Raw genomic sequence first — 15,872 nt, forward strand, 5'->3', positions numbered from 1 at the left:
TGCCTGGCCCCTGGGTTGGCTACAGGAGGCCTTTCTGGGGAAGATACAGTTCTGAGAGCGTTGGAGGGATCCATTGGCAGATCTGTCCTCTAGACACTGCTACTGCCATGTATCATGGTGATTAAAAGCCCAGATTATAGCCAGGCTGCCTGGTTTCAAATCTTCACTCCATCATGTGATTGCTGTGTGCCCTTGGGCAAATGGCTTAACTTCTCTGGGCCTGGTAATTGCTGTATGAGCAGTATGTGATGATAATGTCGAATGACGACTATAATGCTAGAAATCATCCCTCTGAGACATCCCTTATATAAGGCGAACATAGAAAAGGGGTCAGGTCTGAGATCTCAGAGAAAACACCCATCACCACCAACATCGAGATGCCTGCCCTAAGTGACCTGGTTTGCAGGCCTGTTACAGGAAAGGCTCCATCACATGCATGGGGGTAGGGGTCAAAAAGAATTGTGCTGGCTTTCCCATCTCTCTCTTTTTGCCCTTGTTTATGCTTCATCTCTCGTCTTCTATGTCTGTCTCACTCACATTCTTCCTCGTCTCCACCTCTTCTCCCCATCCTCGGTGTCTAACCTCTTCCTCAGCCTTTTCATCAATGCGAGCAGCTTGCCAGTATCTCCTCCCCCGCTCCTTGTTAGGGGGAACACGCATGCGCCTTCAGCGCCCCTCCCTCTCCATCCCCATCCCCCTTCGGCGTCTGGGCCTCGTTCCCTTCTCTCTCTCTCTTTCTCTCTCCCTCTCCCTTTCTCTCTCTCCCTTCCTCTCACCCACCACTTCCCCCGATACTGACACCCTGTTATTCCAGTCCCCTCAGTCTCAGCTTTGGTCTCCAGCCCCATCTGCCCAAGGTAAGATGGATAGAGGGGAGGCCCGCAGAGAAGGGGAGGAGCGAAGCATCCTGCATCCCGAGATAAACAAACCTTGGGAGGGGGCGGCCTGGACTCAGGGGACTGACGTGAGAGAATAATGGGGGCTGGGCCTAGGGGAAGTGATAAGCTCTGGGCCCACATATCAGGGTCCTCTGATAGGTAACGGGTGTGCTTATGATTGCCCCAAATCCAGAGCTGTGGACATGGAGCCCTGGGAGCTCCTATGGGCTGGGATCCCAGAGCTTATGGGGTGCCTTCTTTAGCTCACCTCTGCCTCCAGGATTTGCCTGAGGGCCGCCCCCAACTCTGCACTTGCCCCCCGGGGCCCACTGAGGACCATGACTAAGACAGATCCAGCCCCAATGGCCCCACCGCTCCGGGGGGAGGAAGAGGAGGAGGAAGAGGAGGATGAGCCTGTTCCGGAGGCCCCCAGCCCCACCCAAGAGCGCCGGCAGAAGCCTGTTGTGCACCCCTCGGCACCTGCCCCCCTGCCCAAGGACTACGGTAACCAGTCTCCCCACCCTAAAATCTGGCCCAGAGCCTTGGATGGCCAGGGGATTGGGCTGAGCTCTGCTGGTGGTGATGGTGGGAGGTATTTGAAGGCGGTCACAAGGAGTCTTAGCTGCTGAGTCCTTGGATTCCGCTCCCCTTTCATTCATTTATTCATTCATTCACCCACTGGAGAATGGAATTGGAATGATTCTAATCTTTGGCTCATGATGTATTATTCATTCATTTAGTCTTTCAACAAATATTTGTCGAAAGCCTGATTTGGACCTGGCTCTGTGCTAGGAGCTGGGAGCACAGCATGGAGTAAGACAGACCCAGCCTTTGCCCTGAACTCACAGGCCTCACTAATGACTATACAAATAAGTATAAAAATAAAAATATATAATTATAAGACATGACAAGAATTGTGTTTGCCAAGAATGGGATGCTGTAAGAGCTTCAGAAGACATGGTTTCTCTGAGGAGGTAACACTTGAGGGAGACCTAAGGATAAGTTGGGGGTTAATCAGGGAAGAGATGGGGAAAGGGGCCCCAGGAGCGGTAACCACAGGAGTAAAGGCTCTGAGGTAGGAGGGTGCGGGACTGAGAGGGTGGCCTCTTGGAGAGACTGAAAATAATCACTCACCGATATTTATCCATTGCTACTTTTCTGTGACAAGCCTTTTTCTGGGTGATAAAGATTTTATGGTGAGCAGTCCAGCGTGATTCCTGCTCCCATGAGAGAAGAGACTGAATAATGAACAGATAAATAAATCAGATAAGTTCCAATCAGAGCAAGTGCTATGAAAGAAATAAAAGATGAAAATATAATAGATAATAGATAACGGCCAGAGGACAGCAACTTGAAACAGAGAGGTCAGGGCGGGTCTTTCTGATGAGGTGGATTTAGGCTGAGACCCAGAGCATGAGGAGGAATCAACCATAGGAGAGCTAGAGAAAGAGAGTTCCAGGCAGAGAGCAGCAAGTGCAGAGGCCCTAGGGCAGGACTGAGCTTGGGACACAAAGAAGCTCTGTAGCTGCAATTAGGGAGTGATCAGAGTTGAGGTGAGAGGTTGGCAATGGCTAGATCTGGAAGGACCTTAAAGGCCACAGTGAGGACTTTGGATATATTCTACGTGTGATGGAGAGCATTTGAGGAGATGTTTAAAATAAAGGAGTGGCTGGTCTGATTTATGTTTAAAAGCTCCCTCTGGCTACAGAATAGAGAGGGTGGGGCTCAGTCAGAGGAGGCTCTTAGAAGACATTGACTGTGAGGTTCAGAAACTAGGCACCAGGTTCAGAGAGTAGGCGTTGCCAAGATAGGGCAAGAGGGCTGGCATCTTTGGACATGTCGCCCACTAGAGGTGGATCAGAGAGGCAAGAAGTTGACCTCAGTCTGGGTGTCCAGGGCAGTGGGTCCACCCTGGGAAACTGGAAAACCTTCGAAAATGCAGCTGGATATGGCAGAGGCCTTTGGCCTGGTGGGAAGTCGAAGGGTCTGGGCTGCCCCACCCCCCCTCCTCCAGGAATGCTGCTAGTAGAACAAGCAGGATTGGGTACAGAAGGTGAAGAAAGCTGGAAATTTGGTCCAGGGCAGAGAGAGTGCTAAGGTGGACTCTAAGAGGAACTCACATATTTGTTTATTAAATTTGCACATTAATTCAGCAGAGATTGACTGAACACCTACTGCATGCCAGGTTTTGTGCCGGGTCTTGGGGATAACAGAGGGACCAAGGCAGAATGGGAGCATAGTACTTTTATCCTAGTGAGGGAGACAAGTGAGAAAATAAGAAAAAGAAGAAAAAAAAAGAGGGAAGAAGAGAGGAAAAGAGGGAAGGAAAAAGGAAGGGAGGGAAGTATAAACAAGTTATGTTAAGTAGCGATATGTGCTGTGATTAAAGAAATAAAAAAGGGTAGCAGATGGAGAAGGGCAGAGGTACCGATTTAGATAGGGTGGTCGGGGAGGCCTCTCTGAAGAGGTGACGTTTGAGCAAAGACCTGCAAAGTCTTGAGAAGATGTGAGGGAAGATTGTCCCAGGCGAGAAAAACAGCAAGTGCAAGGCCCCTAACACAGGAATTTGCCTGGTGTGTTGGAGAGAAGGAGGCCAGTGTGGCTGGAGGGGAATGAGTGGAAGGTAAGGGTAGAGAATAGACAAGGCCAGTTCGTATAGGACCTGTGGGTGGTGGGGAGGACTGTGGTCTATATTCGAAGTGGGATGGGAATCAGGGCAGGGTTCTGAGCCAAAGGGGCTATTTTGTGATGGGTTTTTAAAGAAGCACACAGGCTGATTCCTGGAGACATCTATGGGGGCACTTCCCTGGGCTCTGTAACAGCTGGTCGTTCATTTACTCATTCATTCAATGTGCACTGAGTTCCTGCCATGTGCCAGGCTCTGTGCTGGGTGCTGGTGTTACTACAGAGAGCAGCGCTCCTCAGAGTCTAATGGGGGGAGATGGAAGTCCCTCTGGGCACCACCTTGGCTGGTCACAGGATGAATCCTAACCATGCATACGTTTTATGTGGATGATACAGCATTTGAAAAATTGGGGAGATTTTTTTATAAAATAGGATTTGTGGTTTTTAATTAATTTTTTTTTTACTCTGGAGATTTGGCCAAAGTATGCCAATACTCGTCCAGGGCAACAGTGAGTTAGAGCAGTAGCAGCCTCCTTGGGAAGGCAGACTCGAGGGTGCTACACTCCTTACCACACAGTTGTTCCAAGGTGTGGTATGGGAATTGTCTGTGGGAATTGTCCAGTCTTCCAATTTTTCAAGACATACTGGGCATCCAGATTTTTATGTGAAACCTTCTGACTTTGAAACCTCATGCTGACCACATGGAATACGCCTATGGCCTATGCGCCACCAGTTTGAGACCCTGCATTTGGAATAGTTTTAAAAGACAAAAACCTGGAGGTCCCCTACGTTAGGATGGAAGGAGAGGGTCAGCTTGCCTGGGGTGACCTTGGCCCTCTCGCTTCCTCAGCCTTCACCTTCTTTGATCCCAATGACCCGGCGTGCCAGGAGATTCTGTTTGACCCACAGACCACTGTCCCTGAGCTGTTCGCCATTGTGCGCCAGTGGGTGCCCCAAGTCCAGCACAAAATTGATGTCATCGGCAATGAGGTAAAAAATACTGGGAAGCCAGGGAAGGAGAGGATGGGTTCCCTCGCATGTTTGGGTAAGCCCCCCTTTTCCTCTGGTACTCCCAGATTCTGCGTCGAGGCTGCCATGTGAATGATCGTGATGGGCTGACCGACATGACATTGCTCCATTATGCATGCAAGGCTGGGGCCCACGGAGTCGGTAAGAGTCTGGACCCCCAAACCATGTGCCCCAAAACCTAGGCCCCCAGACTCAACACCCTCAAAATCACCCAGAACCTTGGTCCCCAGTTCCCCATCCTGAACCTGCAGACTGATATCCCAAAGTGCAGTCCTGAGTCCCAGGGCTCTGGAGGAGGGCATGCAAGCTGACCTGGGCTGTCACACAGGGGACCCCGCAGCGGCAGTGCGCCTGTCACAGCAGCTGCTGGCGCTGGGCGCTGATGTGACCCTGCGCAGCCGCTGGACCAACATGAACGCGCTGCACTACGCAGCCTATTTTGATGTGCCCGACCTTGTGCGTGTGCTGCTGAAGGGCACACGGCCTCGAGGTGAGGGGGGCGTCTTGGCTAGGGAGGTGGGGCAGGACCCAGTGAGGGAGGAAGCCTGGAAGTAGAAGGAGGGTGCCCAGGGTTTTGGGGGAGGGGACGTGAAGTGAAGGAGGGATGCCAAGTGATAGGGCCAAACACGCCTGGCCGGGCTGGGAGAGGGGACCAGACTGAGGAGATCCTGGGAATCTGGAGGTAGGAGGTGTGGGAGATGGGGCTCAGTGGTCTATGACCTGTTCAGGAGGGGAGTGGCTGAGAAGGGAGGGCGAGGGTTCTGCGGGAGCACCGGGGCTTGCGGGTTACGAGATGGACTTCTGCAAGCTGGAAGGTAGAGGGGTGTCCCGGGTGCTAAGGGTGCTCACCTGGATCTCTCCTCTTGCCTACCTCCCAGTGGTGAACTCTACATGCAGTGACTTCAACCACGGCTCAGCCCTGCACATTGCTGCCTCCAACCTGTGCCTGGGTGCAGCCAAATGTTTGCTGGAGCACGGTGCCAACCCAGCGCTTCGGGTATTGCCACGCCAGCACAGCACTGTCATCTTCCTTCTCCTTCCTACCGCCCCCCATTCCTTTCTAGGCCAACAGGCCTCTGCAGAGGATGAGGGGGGTCCTGATTGCTTGCATCTCTAGCAGCTCTTAAAATATGAAAATCATCTGTACATTTCAACAAATGTAATAATGGCCGACATTTACTTAGTATTCATGATACGACAGGTGAACTGCATCATAAACACTAGTGTACAATAGGGAAACTGAGGCAAAGAGTGTGCATGATTTGTGCAGGGTTATCCAGGGTTATCCAGGGTTATCTTCTTTCAGTCCTGACTGATTGTGTGGCTGTATATAGATGGCATTTCGAGATCATGAAGAAAGTCAGATTGATGAAGAGAGGGCTGTGCCTCGCATAAGCCCACAATATGATCTCTGACCCCAACCCATCCATTTCCAAATCCTGTTGCCAACACCAATTACTCTGCAGCATCCCAGGCACAGATATCTTGGGGTGACACCTGTGCCCCTGAGGCCCTGCCTCTCTTCCTTCCCTATTGGCTCAGTTGCACCCCTGGCCCATTATTTTTAATGTTCATGTCTCACATGTTCCCATTCCTGGCCTGGGGTCTCTGGGCATGACCTTCCTGAAGGCATGACTGATAGCACTTAAGTGTAACCTTCATTCCCTGTTGGCCCCAACGGTAGTCCTACCCCCATTACTTGACATCCCCAGCCTTAGATCTCAGGAGTGGACTTCCCTGGGGACGTGGTTTGTACTTTAATGTCCCAACGCTTCTTATTCCCATGTTGGCCCAAAGTGTGACCTAGTCCCACCTCTGCTTCACCTAGACCTGGGGGCTTGGGGCATGGGCTCGGTTGGGGTACAGCCGGTGCTGCTGAGTCCTCACCCTCTCTCTTCCCATTGATCTCCAGAACCGAAAGGGACAGGTGCCAGCGGAGGTGGTCCCAGATCCCATGGACATGTCCTTGGACAAGGCGGAGGCGGCGCTGGTGGCCAAGGAGCTACGAACGCTGCTGGAGGAAGCTGTGCCACTCTCCTGTGCCCTCCCCAAGGTCACGCTACCCAACTATGACAACGTCCCGGGCAATCTCATGCTCAGCGCACTGGGCCTGCGCCTGGGAGACCGTGTGCTGCTGGATGGCCAGAAGGTCAGGGTGTTCTTCAGACTTTGTACTGGACAGGGCAGCTCTATAACAGTCCTATAAGGTGGGCGTGATTTCTGTTCCTATTTTGCAGATGAGGACATTGAGGCACAGTGAAGTGAAGTTGTATAGCTAGTTAATGGTGATGTTTGAGCTGAGATTTGAGCCTGGGGCTCCCTGTGCCAGTGATCTATCATGGCCTCCCAAGGCGCCCCCAAGCCATGTCCTCTCTTATTTCCTCAGACAGGCACACTGCGGTTCTGTGGGACCACGGAGTTCGCCAGTGGCCAATGGGTGGGCGTGGAGCTGGATGAACCTGAGGGCAAGAATGATGGCAGTGTTGGGGGTGTCCGGTATTTCATCTGCCCTCCCAAGCAGGGTCAGTCCTACTTGGGGCCCAAAAGGAGTGCTGGTGGGGTCCACTTAGTAGTTCTGATGTTGCTGTCTGGGTAATGGGGGCTGGGGGATGATGGTAGGGCAGAGGGCATAGGGCAGAGACTTGGACAACTCACAGCCCAGGCTCTGTCCCCCCAGGTCTCTTTGCATCTGTGTCCAAGATCTCTAAGGCAGTAGATGCACCTCCTTCATCTGTCACCTCCACACCTCGGACTCCCCGGATGGATTTTTCCCGTGTCACTGGCAAGGGCCGCAGGGAACACAAAGGTCAGAGGGGGAGCCTAGTGGCGAGGAGAGCCAGTCTTGGGGATATTCTGTAGGTAGGCCAGCTTCTGTGACTCCTCAGGCCCAAACTCCCTAATTTTAGAGGATGATCTCAATTTCTCCTTTGACTTAGTACTGGCCCCATCTAGTTCTCCTTTGTGGTTCAATTTCTCCTTTGACTTAGTACTGGCCCCATCTAGTTCTTGGGAGGACCTGTGGGTTCCCTGCCTTCTATGACTTAGTTTACCTTCAGGCCCAAAAGCTTTCCCCCAGTTTTAGGGAAGAATATTTGGGGTTCCTGGCTTTAGTGACTTGAGTTAGCCTCAGACTCAACTCCCGCCTGCATTTTAAAAGGACAAGTTCTGGGTTCCTGACTTCTGTGACTCAGTTTTTCCTTTGGCCCAAATATCCTCAGCTTTTGAGAAAGGATTTTTGGGTTCTCCTGGTTCTTGACTCAGTTTGTCCTCAGGCCTAAAGCTTCCCCCTGCAAGTTCTCTAGCAGCTGGGATTGTTTCCTTCCAAGCTCAGAACCCTGCAGTTCTGGGAAAGACTATGGGATTCTTCTGATTGGAGCCAGGAGTTTCTGCCTGGGGGCTTTCTGGTGGCATGGGGTTCCCAGGGCTGGTGTCTGGGAGCCCCACTCCCACTCCCATACCCTCCATTCTCAGGCAAGAAGAAACCCCCGTCATCCCCATCTCTGGGTAGCCTGCAGCAGCGTGAGGGAGCCAAGGCTGAGGTTGGAGACCAAGTCCTTGTAGCAGGCCAGAAGCAAGGGGTTGTGCGCTTCTATGGGAAGACAGACTTTGCCCCAGGTGAGGATGGGGATGTGGGCTGTGGGCCAGGCAGGGCCTCGAGGCATCCTGACACACTTCTGCTTCAGGTTACTGGTACGGCATTGAGCTAGACCAGCCCACGGGCAAGCATGATGGCTCTGTCTTCGGTGTCCGGTACTTCACCTGCCCCTCAAGACATGGAGTCTTTGCACCAGCATCGCGAATTCAGAGGTGAGCCCAAACTCTGACCTTAACCCAAGGCACCATCCAAACACTGATGCCCTCTCAGATGTCTCCTCCTCTTGGATCAATAGGACAGTGTGGCTACCCACCCCCACACCCGAACTCTTTTTGTGTGGGCCCCCTGTCCCCAGCTCCAGGTCAGGCCTTGACTTCTATGTCTCTGACTCCTCCCACTCCTTGTGTCTCCCCAGGATTGGTGGATCCACTGACCCCCCTGGGGACAATGTTGGAGCCAAAAAAGTACATCAAGTGACAAGTGAGTTGGGGGCTACAGTGTGGGGAGGAGTGTGGGTTTGAGGATAGGAGGAAGGGTCATGCTATAGACTACTGACAGAATCTCCAGCATCTAACTGGGGACATAGGGTCCAGGAAAATGATGAAATAGGATCCCAAAGAGGACAGGTGCTATGGGATATGGGGATGTTAACGGCAAGGCTTTGGGTAGGCACTGGGGACATGGGTAGCTATTGGGGGACACAAAATATTGTTGAAAAAAGAGGTCAAGACAGGTATTGAGAACGTAGGGTCCAGGAGTCTGGGTGAGTATTGAGGGCACAGGTGGGTCTATGATCCCCTCACCCGAGACCCTGCCCTTCCCTTCAGTGACGCAACCCAAACGCACCTTCACGACAGTCCGGACCCCGAAGGACATCGCATCAGAGAACTCAATCTCCAGGTTTGTAGCCAACCTCTGCCCACTCTCCTCTGGGATATTGAGGAAGAGGTTTCCACAGGCCATTGGACACAGGGATCTGGAGTTCTGGTTGGGGCTGGAAATAGAGGTTAGGAAAACTTGTGACTAGTTTGCTTACCCAGAAACAGTCTCTAAGGAGTGAGGCCCTGCACTGAATTCTGGAGACTTCAACTTTAAAGGGGCAGGTCAAGGAGGCAGAATACCCTCCACAGGAGCCTGAGAAGGCACAGCCAGAGAGGTAGAAGCAGAATCCAGCAAGACCACCTGGGGAGAGCTGAGGGAGATAGACCCGGATGTTCCCACCCCTGCATTAGGGGTTGACACAGTTCTCCTTTCCAGATTGCTCTTCTGCTGCTGGTTTCCCTGGATGCTGAGGGCGGAGATGCAGTCTTAGAGGCCCTGGACACCCGTCAGAGACACAGCCCCCTCTAGCAACTCCTGACGCAAGAAGCCCCCAAGTCACCCTGAAATAGATATCCCTAGTAACACATCCAGAATAGAGACCCCCATTAGCCAGCCCTTAATCACTGAGGCCCCATTATTAACAGATTCCCCCATGAGAACCCCCCAAATACAGACCCCATGTTCCCCAGAGATTCCCAGAGTGTAGCACCTTCAGGTTAGTCCCTATTCTCAACCCCTCAGAGCAGAGCCCCATTAACAGATTTCCCCATCACCCTAAATGAAGGTGACCTTCTCCACATCAGTGGATCATAACCCTCCCTCATTAAAAAAAAACCCCCTCCCATCAGGTCACACCTCCAGAGCAACAGAGTTACAAACCTTTATGTCACTATCCCACATTTAACGACAATTTCCTCAAGATGTTGTGATCCCCCATGGTCACCCAAAAATCTTAATACTGCAATCAGAGACCCCCTCCATTAACAAAGACCTCCTGTTGAGGGGTAACCTAAGAAGAGACTCACATTAACCAGCCCACCGTCACCTCCAATTTACGGACACCAAAACAGTCCTGGAAATGCTAATTACAGGACCCCCAAGTCTTCCTACCCTCTGCACCCTCAAGAAACCCCCAGTGCCTTGTATGAAGCCCATCCTACATGGCCCACAGCCCATGTGCTGGCCAGGTTCCCAGAAAATTCTCTATTTTTTAAGTAATAACTTCCCCCTTTGGGGAACCCCAAAATATGGAGCCCCTTTCTGAGACTGGGTAATCCCAAATCCCAGGGTACATGTCCCAAACTTCCCTGAGACCCCAAATCCTATAGCCCCTAGAAGACCCCAAAGCCCTAATTCCCAGGGCCCCCAAGCCATGGAATTCTCAATTCCCCAGGGAATCCCAAATTTAAAATTCCAATCCCAAGCCCCCAGGAAACCTGAGTGACAGAGGTCCTTGTTCCTGGGATGGAGGAGACTGCAGTTAGGACATGCATCCCGGGCTCCTACAGCATCTCCAGCCCTAGGAGACCCTAAACAGGAAGGCCCATCCCTGGAAACCGGAGGACCTCAATGCCCTGAGTCACGGATCTTGAGACACCCAAATTCCAAGAGCCCAGCCCCAAGGGAACCCCAAATCCTAAAGCCTCTATCTCTAATACACATAGGACCCCAAGGCCTTGAGGGGGATCCCAAATCCTGGAGGCCCCGTTTTAATCTACGTTCTGGTCACAGGTCCAAAACACCAAATCTGAGTCACTAGCCCCAAAGGACTTCACATCACTCTGGCCAGACCAACGGCCTGAGGGAGACCTTGAAGGCCCCGGAAGTCCAGGGCAGACCTGGGGCCCGGACTACCAAGGACAGCTCACGACTGCCCCTTCACTGCATGTCCCTGAACTCAGCATGATCCCTGCGCCCTTCAATAAAGACGTTTCTATGGCTTCTCTGTGTCGGGCCGGTGTTTGAGGAGTTATGTCCCTGCCTCCATACTCTTGCTGGGGGAGGATGGGAGAGGAAGTCCTTTCCTCAGTCTCGCCTCCCGGCAGCATGAGTATCAGATCGTCTAGCCTGCGGGAAATCCAACAGTCTGGTCTCCTTCCTGCAGTTGCCACGGCTGCCCCTTCCCATCTGGGCTCCCGCTCTGCAGCGTGAACAGGTTTCGTTCTGGAGCTCTGATTGGTCGGTGCTAGAAGATGACAGGTCTTCGAAGGGTTCCCAGTGGCTCAGAGGCAGGGAGGCGCAGCCTATCACTGAATGAGGGTGAAGGGGTGGGGCAGTACTGGATGAGAGCGCTGATTGGGTGGAAGGCGGACCCTTAAGGCCTTTGAGAGTTCCCATTTGTCTGAGGACTCCTGCGTCAGGAACGTGGGGGCGGAAGTAGCTGGGAAAGGAATAGGGTGTTGAATTTGGATATTGGAGGGGTCACTGGTGGACGGTCAGTTTTGTGAGTGGCGGAGGGTGGAAATAGAGGTCCGAGAGAGCCGAGGGTGGGGACCTGGGGAAGCTCAGATAGGAGTTCGAGGAAGCTCAGAGTGTGGAGTCCTAGAAGATCCAGAGTGTGGGCGTCTAAGGGATTCAAGAAGGAAAGAAGGTTTGAGAGGAGTCAGGTCAGGGCTCTAGGTCCAAGGGTGCTGCAGCGAAGGGGCGCTCTGGAAGAGAAGTCTGAGGGGGTCCAGGGTGGGGGGATTCAAGGAGTCACAGTGGATGCGTTAGAGGAGACTCAGGGGGCACAAGAGTGTTAGGAATGGGGCATTTGAAAGGGCTTGAGGCGGAAGGAGGGTCCATAAGGACCCTGAATGTTCTTAGGGAACGAGGCTTATGGTAGCAGATCTGAAGTTGTTAGGATAGGGTCTCAAACTAAGGTGTTTAAAGGGGTCCTGGGATGCAGTCCTGGAGGCTTGTGTGGAGCTCGTGAGAAAGGCTCTCAGTGGAGTCAGAGGATGTTCTCTGTGAAAGGTTTGAGAAAACAAATATATATAGTTTGATAGGCCCTTGGCGGATGGATTTTGGGTGAGTACTCTGGGTGCTCATCGGGTGGCTTTTGAGATGCCGAGGACTCAGATTTTAGAAACTAAAGTAGTTCAGTTAGAGGACTGAGGTGAGGATCTGGCCCATGACAGAGCAGAAAGCAGGATTATAGCCCGAGTGTGGGAGGCTTGGTGACTTCAGCGTGTCCTCCCCTTCCCACAGGACTGGGTGCGTGGACTTGGTGTCGATGGAGGATCAGGACTCCAGGGTCCCAGCCCTGGAAACATTCAGGGTGGAGCAGGTTGTTAGGACTGGGGTACAGAGGGTGAAGGTGGGGACCAGAGGGTGGGAGATAGAGTGGGGATAAGTAGGCTGACTCCTGGGTTTGTGAGTTAGGACTGTTCCCTCCAAATTCATTCTTACCCTCAAGGCCCAGTCCTTCCCTCACCCAACTTCCAGTCCCTAAAATGGGCATTGGTCCCTTGACTTCAAGCTTTGATCTGTCAGAGGACATCCTGAGGGAGGGCTGCTCAGCAATGCTAGGGCTCCTGTGTAGGTCAAAGGGCCCCACCTTCAGGGGGATCTCTCTATCCTAGGCACCACCTGTAATCTACTATGTCCCCGACTTCATCTCCAAGGAAGAAGAGGAGTATTTACTGCGACAGGTGATCCCATTGCCCTTCTGGTCTATTTTTCCCCTCTTTCCAGATTATTCTCCAGCCCCTAGGTCCTGTGTGAGAGCCCCCATGTCTCTAGTGAAGATCCTGGCAGGAAGGAGAGTGCCGTAGAGCACCCATCCCTCATTTTCCTATTCCTCTCTCTAGACTCGCTGGGCCTGTCAGAAAGAGCTTTTTCCAGGAGGCTAAGGAGAAACAAAATTGATTCTTAGAAAAGAAGTTGTTATGGAGCTCAGACTCTCTGTGCTGAGATAGGCCAGTCCAGATTCCAAAACAAGGATGTTATTGAGATTGGATTCCTTGTGCTAGAACAGCCCACTGCAAGCCTATAGCCTCAGTAACAAGGAAGTTACAGAGCCTATACTCTGTGCTAAAATAGCCCATTTCAGGCTCTTAATATTTAGGGAATGAAGAATTTGCAGTGTTCAGATTTCTGCGCTGAGATAGCCCAGGCCTCAGAATGTTAGAGCAAACTCTTCCCTTTGCTGAGATAGCTCAGCATAGACTCAGAGTCTCGAGGACAGTGTTTTCCAAGCACAGATCACCTGTGCTGAGATAACCCTATCTGTATTTTCTATTTTTAATGGTTTGGGGAAAGAAGAATTTCATAGTCCTTGCACTGGGATAAACCTTTGCAGAGTCTTAGTTATAGAGCACATCTTCCCTGTGCTATTCCAACTGATTCTGTCTTGTTTTGAGTTCCAGGAAAAAGTTAGCCACAGAACACAGACTCTTGCACTGAGATAGCCAATTCCAGCCCCATAACCATAAAGAGAATGAGGAGATTATTGAGTAGAGTATAGACTTCTTGGACTTCTTAGAAATTGCCCATTCTAGATCCTTGGGACCTTGGCAGTGGAGCATTTTCAAAGTATTCTCTTTGCTATGCTGAGATTAGCCCAGCTTAGCAAAGTCCCTCCCCAAAATTGATAAGAACGAGGAGGTTCTAGAACTCAGACTGTTTTGAGATAGCCCAGGGATCAGGAAATTACATGGTACAGACTGTTTTTCTGGGCAAAAAAAGCCCAATCCAGGCCGGACCTCTGAGTAAATTCAGACCACAATTGTGTAGTCCTGACTCCTTTCCTCAATGTCAGGAGACATGGGTGGGCTTTGGGGCCAGCAGCCTCCACAGGGGAAAGGGCAAACAGCAAAATCCTGGGAACTCTATCCCAGAGAACAATCCCACAGACACTGAGATGACCCATTTCCACCCCAGATAAAGACTCCTATGTTGGCTTGGGTGGGAAAATGAGAGAGAGTGGTCCTGAAAAAGGAGTGACTCCTTCCCCACCTCCCAGGTCTTCAATGCCCCAAAGCCCAAGTGGACCCAGCTCTCCGGAAGGAAGTTACAAAACTGGGGTGAGTATTCCTGCCTGGGAGCATGGGTGATTTGGGGATGTGTCCTGGAGCAGGTGGTTTACGTTGGTTCGCCTCAAGATATTGGGGGGTCCTTGAGGGTTCAAGGGGTCCCTGGGGCCAGAAGGATTCTGAGGGGTCAGTGGAGGTCCTCAGAGGTTAGGGATTTCCTTACAAGCTGTGGGTCTCAAGGGATCCAGGGGTTTGGAAGCATCAGGAAGGGTTGGGTGGCAATCTCCAAAGAGTCAGGGGTCTCTGAGGAGGTCAGTATGCCACCACTCACTGGAATATCCCTAATGGGGGCTTCAGGTGCCAGGGCTCCTTGGTTGGGTGCCCTCAGGACCCCATTGCCTCCCCCAGGTGGGCTCCCCCATCCCCGGGGCATGGTTCCTGAGCGGCTGCCCCTGTGGCTCCAGCGCTACGTGGACAAAGTGTCTGACCTCAGTCTTTTTGGGGGTCTCCCAGCCAACCACGTCCTTGTGAACCAGTATCTGCCTGGGGAGGGCATCATGGTAACCACACACCCTCACCCTGACCCCCAGACCTCTTATCTACCATGGGGCAGGGCATCATGTTAACTCACCTCCACTCTCATTAAGCAGCCACATGCCCCAACTAGGCATTCACCTCCCTGTCCCCAGCTGGGGAGCCCCCGTTGAACCCCAGAGGGTGGGGGGTGTGGACTCCTGCCTTTTCCAGCCCTGGTGCCCACTCCCCAGCCCCACGAGGATGGGCCACTCTACTACCCGACCGTCAGCACCATCAGCCTGGGCTCCCACACCATTCTGGACCTCTACGAGCCGCGGCAGCCAAAGGATGATGACCCTACAGAGCAGGTGGGCCCTGGGACACTCCCCAAGCCACTCGTGGGCACTCTGCCATGCTCATCTTCCAAGAGGCCCCAATCCCACCTGCCTACTCTCCCAGACACCCAACCCATCTGCTTGCAGGATGCCCTAGAAATCTCGATATCCACAGACACCCCAACACCCCCAACTACTGATCCCCTGGCCCCACACATTCAGAGTGCTCCACTAGCCCAAGGTCCACATTCCCTATGCAGGGCTCCCCAATACTCCAAAAACACTGATATCCGTAGATAGCCCAATATCATTCCCTCGTGGGTATCCCTGACATCTTTTCAGATATTCTCTCTCTTGCCCACTGCACAAGGAACCCCAACACTGACCTCTCTGCCACTCCAATAATGTGATCTGCCATTTAGGTCACACCCAGATTCTCCTTGGCACCTCAACCCATGACTTCCTGCTCAAGGACCACCCCCATATAGCCTGACTGTCCTCTGTGAGGGTTGCTCATGACTGCAGCTTCCCTGACTTCTTTCTCTGAATGATGCGTTTCTGACACCCCAATGTTCACAGAAACCCCCCTAGACACTCTGGGACTTCCCTTTTTAGTACTGTATGCTCCTGGATACCCCAGACACCCCCATCTTCTCTGCCTGTATCTTCAGATATCCTGATGTCTGCAGATTAACCCCCAGACCATACCCGATTATCTCTGCCTCACTCTGTCCCCCATGCCCCCAATTCCTGGCTTCTGTCAAGCCCTCAACCCAGTTCCACTCAGCCCTGGGACCGCTGATCCCTCTGTCCCATCCCCAGCCCTTTGGAGATCGCATCTGCAGTTCCCTTAGACGCTCCCAGCTGCAGCCTAGTTCCTGCCTCTCCAGAGGGACTTCTAACCGCCCCCCGCCCCCCGCCCACCCCATTCCTCATAGCCTTGGCTCTGGCACCCGCAGATTTTCACTCCAAAGCTCAAATCCTGGGAGCACACTTGTCTCAGTTATTGCCTCTGGGGAGTCTCTGACTCCCAAAGTCTGCTAACTCCCCGCCCCCACCCCCACCCCCCGACTTCTGGGAACGCACTGACCATCAACTGCGCCCCTGCCCCCCACAG

The 15,872-nt window shown here is 52.6% G+C and overlaps 2 protein-coding genes across 12 annotated transcripts in view; both read left to right on the plus strand.

Annotated features, from left to right (window-relative positions):
• The window catches only part of CLIP3 (CAP-Gly domain containing linker protein 3), a 14,065-nt gene extending 2,975 nt beyond the window's left edge, over nt 1-11,090 (plus strand). Inside the window, exons 1-14 of one of the 3 annotated variants that reach the window (XM_025040587.1) lie at nt 22-857; nt 1,142-1,382; nt 4,354-4,493; nt 4,580-4,673; nt 4,861-5,022; nt 5,411-5,529; nt 6,445-6,681; nt 6,919-7,054; nt 7,210-7,338; nt 8,004-8,147; nt 8,216-8,339; nt 8,543-8,607; nt 8,955-9,027; nt 9,385-11,090. In XM_025040587.1, coding sequence (XP_024896355.1) covers nt 1,217-1,382; nt 4,354-4,493; nt 4,580-4,673; nt 4,861-5,022; nt 5,411-5,529; nt 6,445-6,681; nt 6,919-7,054; nt 7,210-7,338; nt 8,004-8,147; nt 8,216-8,339; nt 8,543-8,607; nt 8,955-9,027; nt 9,385-9,439 — 1,644 coding nt within the window. In that variant the 5' untranslated portion in view covers nt 22-857; nt 1,142-1,216 and the 3' untranslated portion in view covers nt 9,440-11,090. Of the gene's footprint in view, nt 1-21; nt 858-1,141; nt 1,383-4,353; nt 4,494-4,579; nt 4,674-4,860; nt 5,023-5,410; nt 5,530-6,444; nt 6,682-6,918; nt 7,055-7,209; nt 7,339-8,003; nt 8,148-8,215; nt 8,340-8,542; nt 8,608-8,954; nt 9,028-9,384 lie in introns of those variants that run through there. The other 2 variants (XM_006905950.3, XM_015598769.2) reach the window with 2 other exon arrangements.
• A 193-nt stretch (nt 11,091-11,283) lies between these two features.
• On the plus strand, nt 11,284-15,826 carry ALKBH6 (alkB homolog 6). 9 transcript variants are annotated; one of them, XM_015598899.2, is made up of 6 exons: nt 11,284-11,383; nt 12,139-12,217; nt 12,513-12,581; nt 13,895-13,955; nt 14,313-14,464; nt 14,672-15,817. In XM_015598899.2, the coding sequence occupies exons 2-6, from the start codon at nt 12,164-12,166 to the stop codon at nt 15,053-15,055; spliced, it is 720 nt and encodes a 239-aa protein (XP_015454385.1). In that variant the 5' UTR covers nt 11,284-11,383; nt 12,139-12,163; the 3' UTR covers nt 15,056-15,817. The 9 variants fall into 9 exon arrangements, with proteins under 9 accessions (XP_015454385.1, XP_024896386.1, XP_015454393.1 ...); XM_015598907.2 differs by having other exon boundaries at nt 11,297-11,392; nt 14,672-15,818; XM_015598934.2 differs by having other exon boundaries at nt 11,299-11,383; nt 14,710-14,772.
• Nucleotides 15,827-15,872: the final 46 nt, after the last annotated feature.

The sequence above is a fragment of the Pteropus alecto genome, unplaced genomic scaffold (genome assembly GCF_000325575.1).
Source record: "Pteropus alecto unplaced genomic scaffold, ASM32557v1 scaffold281, whole genome shotgun sequence".
Lineage (NCBI taxonomy): Eukaryota > Metazoa > Chordata > Mammalia > Chiroptera > Pteropodidae > Pteropus > Pteropus alecto.

What these genes read in the sequence shown, in the direction of transcription:
- ALKBH6 (XM_015598895.2), top strand. An exon ending in AGGAGTATTTACTGCGACAG is followed by an intron (nt 12,582 to 13,894) that starts GTGATCCCATTG and finishes CCCACCTCCCAG; the next exon opens with GTCTTCAATGCCCCAAAGCC. An exon ending in TGCCTGGGGAGGGCATCATG is followed by an intron (nt 14,465 to 14,671) that starts GTAACCACACAC and finishes CCCACTCCCCAG; the next exon opens with CCCCACGAGGATGGGCCACT.